The sequence below is a fragment of the Euphorbia lathyris genome, chromosome 8 (genome assembly GCF_963576675.1).
Source record: "Euphorbia lathyris chromosome 8, ddEupLath1.1, whole genome shotgun sequence".
Lineage (NCBI taxonomy): Eukaryota > Viridiplantae > Streptophyta > Magnoliopsida > Malpighiales > Euphorbiaceae > Euphorbia > Euphorbia lathyris.
The window spans coordinates 61,358,490-61,367,926 of record NC_088917.1 but is presented as its reverse complement, the minus strand read 5'-3'; the positions used below and the strand labels follow the sequence as shown (position 1 = coordinate 61,367,926).

The window sequence follows — 9,437 nt, the reverse complement described above, 5'->3', positions numbered from 1 at the left end:
ACTGGAAGGAGGGTGACAAAGTAACTAATCAGATACAAAACAGTAGATAGCGCGGTCAAGGACGGACAACAAAGAGTTTTAGTTGTTCACCAAATGATGTGGAGGAGAAAGTAAAGGAGCCCTAATGGCCAAAAGCCAATGGCCTAGAATTGCACCATCAAACCGACGTTGAGCCGGTTTGGAAGGGCAGGCTAGTAATGAAGAATGTGAGGGTGTTTCTGAGAATTCAATACATGAACCAAAAAACTGGTTATAATGATATTGAACTCAACCAAATTCTACCACAACAAAGAATTTACAAGTAAATAATTCAATAAAACTTGAGTTATAACGACAGATTCAACATTAATGCAGCATGTTTTGCTGACAACTGAGTGTTTCGTAAAATAGAAGGAACAGTAATTCCCATATTTATTTTACAGGATGTTGCAGCTACCTTTTCACCTATACAACCAACCAACATTACAAGCATGAATTATAGACCCAAAAAAAAAAAAGGAAATTGGAAATAATTATAGCAGAGAAAGGTCAAAAAACCAAAGAATATCAGCTACCAGTTCCTAAAGTAGTATAATGGTTGATTGCAGATAACCAAGATCTTCGCCTCTCAGTGTCATTACTAGAAGTTGATCGTCCCAGTCTTGATCTTGAACATCTGACCAAATGTTCACGTAGGTTCCTGTCAATACTACAAGGAACTAAAGAAGGACTCGTGTCCGAAGATCTCATGCAACCTCTACCATTGAACTTCATTGATGGAAACTTCTGGCAACTTAAAGAGCGGAAAGAAGACGAGAGCGGGGCAATTCTTGTGCATCCAATTTCGGGCTTGCAAAGTGGAGTCTTGATGGAAGTGGGTTCCGGCTCCTCACCTGAGCACGTGCACAATGATAGAGACAAACTTGTTCGCGCAATTGCCTTTGCCATCGGCCGTGTACCTGGAAGCTTCACAAAAGAAACTATACCATGCCGGCACAGGGGACAGGTAATGGAACCGGGGGGACCTTGAGCAGCTGTCGAACTGGAAAATGTAGAACAGAGATATAATGGACACCATGTGCAGAATTCATGACCACATCCTGCATTAATCCACGTCATTTCAGTCTTACATCAAAAAAATTAAAAAGAAACTTCTGACCCTAAAAAATGTATTCACACAAAAATTCGATATAACCTTAACATGTAAGCATTTGAGAAATGCTTGGATTAAGCAATACTCAATTTTTTTTTTGTTTGGGTAAGAAGGTAAAAGATTTAATGTTAATCTTATAGAGAACGAAGGCACTAAAGTATCGTTAGGGTAAAGAGGGACATGTGGTTCAAAAGTTATTTTGATGTTTAATAATGTTCGATAAACTTGTCATTTTGTATAAAATTTAACTTTTGACTCACAGAATTCTGAATGGAGGAGGGACTAAGTAGTTGATTTTGAAAAAGTTAGGGACTCAATAATATATATTTTTTAAAATAGGACTGACTAGTATAATATGCAGAAACTCAAAGATTAATAAATTATTTACCCTTTCTAATATAATGTTTTCTGGAAAATGTTACACAGGCGAGTGAAGGTGCTATCAGTCAAGGTTTATGGTGGAATTTGGCCAGTGGTGCCTGTTTTGGGTGAGAAATTTGTCTAAGAATGTGATATGAGGACTACTTGTCGAAGCTTGTCAGCTCTATAAAAATGATAGAATGCTCCGGTTCTAAATAAACCCGGTCAATGAGAAATTGCTGATGTGTCATTTTCTCATTGGGTATTTTTATCCAAATAAAATCGAAAGGTCCTAACCGTTAGAAACATCCCACATAGAAGATCTTCATCATTGCAATATATATGTTGAAATAACCTTTTTCTTTTGGCATACAAAACCTCTAATGCAGTTTGATGACATTATTTAAACTAAAGATTATCTTTACCTTCAGCAGCAACAGTACAGGTCCTTTCCAAACAAACAACACAGGTATCCTGGCAGGTGAGTGGCAAACCCTCATCTCTCCACCCACATTCCCTGGAAATCAGTTAGATATATGACCAAAGTAAGCTTGATACGCCGCACACACATTCAAACAAAAGCTTAAAACGCATGAAAACAAAACTCTGCATCTCTGGGATTTCTTCATTATCTCTCTAGTAGATTATAGTATTTAAACTTAATCATACCATAAAATAGATCGAAGCAGTAAATTAGTAGCCAGTGCTATATGACCAAACATACTCACCTGGCAATTTTAACAATGCTCTCAAGGGGCAGAGATAGATATGGTGAAGGACCTATTCGTGGCTGCCTTTCTGGCTGTGCGCTAAGTATTTCCTCCAGTTCATTTCTATGCCATGAGCGAGCAACCATCAAAGGCGTCCATCTACAAGGGAAAAATGTATGAAGATAATAATCAGCCTTCAATTGATAAAAATAACAAGCCTGAAAATAATATAAATACCGAACAGGTAAACGTTGTTGTCGTGTGACCAAGAGGTCACGGGTTCGAGTCTTAGGAGCGGCCTCTTGCCAAATAAATTGGCAGGGGAAGGCTTGCCCCCAGTACACCCTTGTGGTGGGACCCCTCCCCGGACCCTCGCTCAGCGGGGATGCGTAGTGCGACCGGGCCGCCCTTTTTTACCGAACAGGTTAAAATATAGTTGAACAGTCTCAATGATAACCATGTATGGGTCTTCATGCCCAATAGTCAAGATGGTTTGGGGTAAAGATAATTCCCCCAAAAAAATGATGCCAAACATCTGTACAAAAGCTAATTATATTTCAAGTTTAATGTGATTTCTCGTTTTATTTTGGCAAATGGAGGCCTAAATGTGTAGCATAAGTAGTATCATTCTGATTTACTGGTGAAATCATCTCTATAACCATGAAATCAAAGTCACTCAATTTTGAGGAGATACGTTGGTTATGAGTACTTAAGTAAAAGAGTCTTACCAAAGAGTAGTCAATATCACAAAAAATGACAGTTAAAAACTTACATGGCACCCTCTAATTAAGTGAAAAGATAAATCACAGTGCATACCAAAGTAACATCAAAACCTACAAGAAAGAAAGTCAAGGAAGCTAAATATCACTAAGTAATATCTCTAAGTAAAATATCATTAACTTGAACTAACTTGACCCCTGGTGCTTAACTTTTTAAGCTATCTTGTTCCTTCCTGGTCAACTAAAACTGTCTTTCCCGAACCATATCTCAAATCCTAACATCCTGATCCTGCTTCGACTAGCATAGAATAAATGAATAAACAAAAGATGAAAAAAAGAAGAAAACAGGAAAGAAAAGTTCTGTAATAGTTTTCATCTGATTTATTAATCAAAACTGTGAGCCACATTTTCCCCTTTTTAGACTTTCAGAAGTAGAAATGTTTTTCTAAGGAAATGAGGTGGAGAGAGTGTGTTAGAAACTCAAATTCAAAGATGGCAAGATAAAAAAGGAATGTCCATTTATAGATATATAGAAGGAAAACAAATATACAATGATAAAATGGATAGAGCTAATGCCCTCATCTCCAAAGGAGAAATCTCCCTCTCTACTAAGTACAGCCCTCTGCAAAAGCAGCCCAAAAGGTTATGGCAAAAACTAACCTTCCTTCCCTCTAGCTATTCTTTATATACTAATGACTCATACCCTAAATACCAATACTAACTAGTGCCTTATACCCGAAATGCCCCTATCCCATACATCTCACCCCTTTTAGAATATTCCTGTCAAATAGCCTGGCTGTTCTCTATCAGAGTGGGAGAAGGCAAACTAGATACTTGGCAAGTTCAAATCAAACTTGATAGGACAGTGTGCTCTGTGCTGCCATTGATTAAAATGGGGCTGCCAGGAATCGAACCCAGGACCATTTGGTCACACCGGCTCTGATACCATGTCATGGAACCGATTGAACTAAAAGCTCGAGCTGATAGTTAAAGGTCCACTCCATATTAATAGCTGACACCAACTAATCAATTCAAGATTCATTAAGTCTTTCTTGCCCTATTTTCCATTAGGCGTAAGTATTGCCGTTTGGTGTCAAGGATTATATTACATATCATTGAACCGATCATCTGTCACACCCTCCTTATTTCAGCTTTTCTCCATAATACATGATTACATGTTAGGAAAACAAAGAGCCAACATTCTACACTAAAATTAGGCAAGTGCCAAAGAATGGAAACACATAATCTACACAGATAAAAAAATCCTTAAAGTGCGCATGTGAGACAGAAAATATGATAGAGGGAATAAGGGTAAGTTAGGATTAGGATTAAGGGGAACATGTGGGGAGTGTGCTCTTAGCTGGAGGTAGTTATGACTAGGGAGTTAAGAGTGAGATTTGTTATAAAATGTTGTCAGGGAGAGAGCAGGGATAGCAATTGTATCTGTTGGAATAGGACTCGGCTGTTAGATTGGAAAGGGGAATTCTCCCTGAGAAGCAGATCTTTCTGGGCTGTTGATTGGTTTCTTTCTTCTTTTCCATTTCCTCCTGCTGTTTCTAATTCTTGATTGTTCAATAAATGTAGCATCTCCCAATTTCTGTGTTTGGCTGCGCGATTCTCTATCATATGCATGGGTGCATGCATATACTATTGAACTCCATGTATAATTAAAGTATTTTCTAGCAAAACTGGTCAGGGCATCAATGTAGCACATTATCTTGCATGGCTTCAAGCAAGATCACAACTATTGATTATTGCCTCAAAACAAGTATTTTTAAGCTAATGAAACATCCATACCATCTACTGCAAGTCAATCCATTGGTTCAGAAACTACTTGCATTTGTATTATGATATCAGTTAGAAAATCAAGCAAAAGATGTGCACTGAGTAATTGATTATCATAATTAACTACCCACTGGAAATTAGTTATTCATAAATAATGATTAACTTATAAAAAACAACTTAAAAAAAAGTAAAAGCTGCTAGCAGTTCAAACGAAATCCATATTTTTTAATATATTATGGCATATCATGAGGGCGAGCCTTGGCGCAACGGTAAAAACGTTGTTGTCGTGTGACCGAAGGTCACGGGTTCGAGTCTTAGGAGCGGCCTCTTGCCAAAAAAAATTGGCAAGGAAGGCTTGCCCCCAGTACACCCTTGTGGTGGGACCCCTCCCCGGACCCTCGCTTAGCGGGGACGCGTAGTGCACCGGGCCGCCCTTTATTATGGCATATCATGCATCTTCAAATATTTCAAGTTGAAGCAACTCCAATTTCATGAAGTGAATACGTTTTTTGCATATTCAGTATCCTTTGGATGGAGAGAATGGCAGCAAAGAATGAGAGTGAAACACAGTAATAATTCAATAAACTTCATGACGCTTCTCTCTTTAATAATCTATAATTTAAAATTATTATCTAATCTTCTACCACCACATTAATTTTCCCCGCAAATCTCTAATATGAACGAAAGATGCCTTAGATTTGTTTGTCCAAATAATTCTCCAAAAACAACTCTAAAAACCCCAAAATGTACCTAGCAATTTCAGCACAAATAGTTAAGCTAACAAACTAGTTGATGCATGAAAAACATTTTCATATTTAGCTTTTCTACAGCACAGTTTAAATAACAAACAGAAATTAACTGCTAAAGGATGTAAAAGGATGATTGATTCAAGTTACTACATGATCAATATGCATTTTTAAATGTACTAATAGCAGAAATATAAGAAGCTTACCCATTTGCATTTTCAGAAGTCAGACAGGCACCACTAGCAATCAACACCTGAAGCATGACAGTTATGGAGATTGTAAAGCTTTCAGCATAGTTACAACAGCAAGTTTGAATTTAGTTCTTCTGTTTTCCCTATTTAATTGAAGACATACTTGGCAACATTGCATATTACCACCACATGCAGCATAATGCAGAGCTGTGCTTCCAGCACCTGAAAAGTAGCAACAGATAGCTGCTCAATTTTCTATTCTTGTAAAATATGTATAGTTTCAAATAATTCAATCCCGAGATGGTAAGCTTTATGAATTAACTTCCTCCACACATTTTTAACAAAATTAAGGAGGTTTTTTTAGTGAGGGCGAGCCTTGGCGCAACGGTAAACATTGTTGTCGTGTGACAGAGAGGTCACGGGTTCGAGTCTTAAGAGCGGCCTCTTGCCAAAATAAATCGGCAGGGCCCCCAATACACCCTTGTGGTGGGACCCCTCCCCGGACCCTCGCTTAGCGGGGACGCGTGGTGCACCGGGCCGCCCTTTAAGGAGGTTTTTTTAGTGTTGGATAGGTGTTAGCCACAAATATCAAGGAAAGCCTGTTCTATCATAAGGCAGAGTTTAAAATGATAACAGTGCAATAATTTACAAACAATATGCAAACACATGCGACATTGTGTTCTACAGATGACAAGCAGTAGCGTCTGGATATCCTAAATATTTTTGTAGTGTTTTTTATGAGATTTTTGTGGTATTATACACGAAAAGTCTGAAGTCGGTTGCTTGCATATGCAATGAGGAAGCAATAATGATTAAATATGGATTTTCTAAATCACATCCTTTTGAAACTTTCAAGCTCCCAAGAAAAAGAGAAATGCCATAGCATTAGTTTTTGGAAGTTATTAATTTCTATCTAAATTCCACAAATGAAGCCATCTTTAGAGTAATAACAAATATAAAAAAAAATAATAATAATAATAAGAACCACAATGGCACCTCCTTAACCGTGACTAAAATCCTGTAGATTGACCGAAAAAAGTAATAGAACATGATTTTCAATTCAAAATATCAAAGATAAGGGTTCTACCTATTAGATCAATTGTAGTTCCATCTTCCACAGTGACCTCGTGAACAGACGCTCCAAAATCCAGGAGCAATTGCACAGTTTCAAGATGCCCATTCAGTGCTGCCATATGCAGAGCAGTGATACCTCCATCAGCAGGTCTATTAATTACCTCATGGAGGGCACTAGCACAAGAAAAATGGTACCGAAAACATCAGGAAACCACATTAGGATAAAAGAAAGATAATGAAATTAAAGTCCAAAGTACCTTTGGTCAAATTCTGAGACAGAGTGGTCGTTGTTTGATCTCTTTGTCAATATATTCCAACAATCAGGGATGCTAGGTATGCAATCCGCAAGAAGAAGGCGCATGCATTGCGCATGACCATTCAAAGCAGCCAAGTGCAGTGCAGTACCTCCATTAAGATAATCTGATCTGTGAATCTGGAGTCAACAATTCCACAAATTTGTACTAGCTTCTTTTCAGTTTCGTTTAAAACGAGCAAATTGAAACTACAACACTTACATTGGCTTTAAAAAGCATCAGAATCAAAACAACTTCCCAGTGACCATGTTGACAAGCTTGCATCAAAGCAGTCTGATTAACAAAATCAAAGGCTCAATATTCTATTGCATAATGAACTTATTTGAACATTGTCAATAACTAAAAGCTAGAATAGCAACCACTCAAAGATAAAATAATACTCCAGACCTCAATGAGACAATTAAGTCCACATTACCTGACCGCGATAATTCCTCAGATTAATATCAACTCCAGACTCAATCAAGAGAGAAACTATCTAAGAAAACAAGTAAAATTGCAGTCAGAAGGAATTGTTATAAACCATTGATTTACCAACTGAAATGGAACTCTTCAATTACCTCATGGTGACCTTGGGCTGCAGAGTAATGTAAAGGCGAATTTCGAACCCCAAATGTTGAGTACCTTGCAAGCCTAGGATTGCATTCCAACAAGGCCTTTGCTTCTTGAAGGTCTCCATCTCTTGCAGCAGAAACTAACCGCTCCCCAGAAGCAGAACAACCGAAAGAATTACCCATCACACTCAGAAATCTCATGCTTTATAGAAAAAACAGATTGCCTTTCTTGCTCCACAGAGGATATCTAGATGAAAGGAATCTTCTTTTCCACAATCTTTAAACCATGTACAAGCTTTTTTTCCCTAAAGTACACGGATGTCAAGGGAATATGAAAAAGAAGAGATAAACCTTATCATGACACAGAAAAACTTCCAGGAATCTACCAAACTAGCAACTACCCAAAGCTCAACTAGTTTGAAAGAATTGGTTGCAACGGTCAGAATCTCACTGACTTCTTTGACAATTCCTAAGATAAACAGAGACTCCTTTTGATATCCAAAAGAAAAAACAAATGGAAGTCTCTCTAATTAACTAGTCACTAATTAAAACAAAGAAAAATTAGAATCTGAATGAGACCATTTACACTTTACTTAATTATCTCGTGAACTTCAAGAAACCCAACAAACATTACCATCCAAGAATGAAATCCAAATCAATCCTATTTACTTATTCACTAAAATCAATACAACAAACAAATTCTCCCCTTAAAAAATTGACGATCCCTGAATATCCCAAGCAAATGAAATCACCAAACCTCCTCAAGCAAGCACAAGTCTTTACTGCTGGCTTCAATAAATTCCCAGTAGAATCAAAATTCTCCAGCACCCAATTACCAATCAGAATGACGATCGAAATGTCTACTACCAAATTCCTAAAAAATTAGAAGTTGTAAGAAAAAACCTAGATCAGGTAATCCCCCTTTCCCGCAATGAAGATATTATAACAAAATGGGTAATAAAAGAAGCCGAAAAATAAGGTGTAAGGAAGAAAACAAAAGTGTAAAGAGCTTAATAACGGGTTCAAATGAGGAAACAGTTATGGAATGTAATGTTGTAAAGGTTAAAAAAATTACTAAAAAAACGTAAAAAAAGGAAGATACAAAAAGAGAAAAGAATGAGACTTTAAAAACTGTAACCTCAACCCACCGAAATAATACACAATGGAGGAGAGAGCGTGCATGAAAGGCATGTTCCTCTCCATTTTTCCTTTTTCTTTTCTTCAATTTACCTTTTGGTTATCCATTTTGGCTGTCGAGTGGAGGGAAAAATATATAATAATAATAATAATACACAAATGTGATTGCTTAGTTCAGGAGGTGAGTTTCATAAAATCTAAAGTTTTCTTCTCTCCGGATGTGCATAGTATTTATCGTACTTTTGCCATCATTAAAACCCACGAATCCATGTTATCAGAACCGGACGGATATCAAACCGAATTTATAATTGGATTATGGGTCATTTGGTCGGATCGGATGACTCGAATTGATCGGACCGGATGACGTAATAAATTAATAATATATTGGGATTTACTTAGGCATGCCTCTTCTTTATGAACGGGTGTCTAAGAACACTTATCAGCGTGTGGTTGATTGGGTGCAGGACCAATTCTTTGGGTAGAAGTCGCAGAATCTTTCCCATGATGCCCGCATTACTTTGGTCAAGCCTGTCTCCGCCACTATTCCTAGCTATAATATGCAAACAATGGCTCTTCCTTTGTCAATTTGTAACAAATTGGACTCCTTGAACCGAAGCTTCATATGGGATTCTTCTTCGGGAGTTCGGAAGGTCCATCTTTTAAACTGGTCAAAAGTGTGCTCTCCTAAATCTGCAGGAGGTCTCGAGATCAGGCATGT

At 37.6% G+C, this 9,437-nt stretch overlaps 1 protein-coding gene across 2 annotated transcripts; it reads right to left on the bottom strand.

Annotated features, from left to right (window-relative positions):
• Nucleotides 1–339: 339 nt before the first annotated feature.
• Nucleotides 340–8,821, bottom strand: LOC136202736 (E3 ubiquitin-protein ligase XBAT32). Of its 2 annotated transcripts, XM_065993555.1 has the most exons (11): nt 8,731–8,821; nt 7,589–8,456; nt 7,447–7,506; nt 7,233–7,304; nt 6,975–7,150; nt 6,731–6,891; nt 5,807–5,865; nt 5,659–5,705; nt 2,221–2,361; nt 1,918–2,009; nt 340–1,079 (listed from the first exon to the last, which is right to left on the bottom strand). In XM_065993555.1, exons 2-11 carry the CDS (start codon nt 7,781–7,783, stop codon nt 547–549), a joined length of 1,536 nt encoding a protein of 511 aa, XP_065849627.1. In that variant the 5' UTR covers nt 7,784–8,456; nt 8,731–8,821; the 3' UTR covers nt 340–546. The 2 variants fall into 2 exon arrangements, with proteins under 2 accessions (XP_065849627.1, XP_065849628.1); XM_065993556.1 differs by lacking the exon at nt 8,731–8,821 and having other exon boundaries at nt 7,447–7,502; nt 7,589–7,727.
• Between the last annotated feature and the right edge of the window lie 616 nt (nt 8,822–9,437).

Coding starts and splice junctions, on each gene's coding strand:
- LOC136202736 (XM_065993555.1), bottom strand. CDS start 7,783: ATGAGATTTCTGAGTGTGATGGGTAATTCTTTCGGTTGTTCTGCTTCT. Junction 6,892..6,974: donor GTCTCAGAATTTGACCAAAG/GTACTTTGGACT, acceptor TTCTTGTGCTAG/TGCCCTCCATGAGGTAATTA. Junction 1,080..1,917: donor CTGTACTGTTGCTGCTGAAG/GTAAAGATAATC, acceptor GGATTAATGCAG/GATGTGGTCATGAATTCTGC.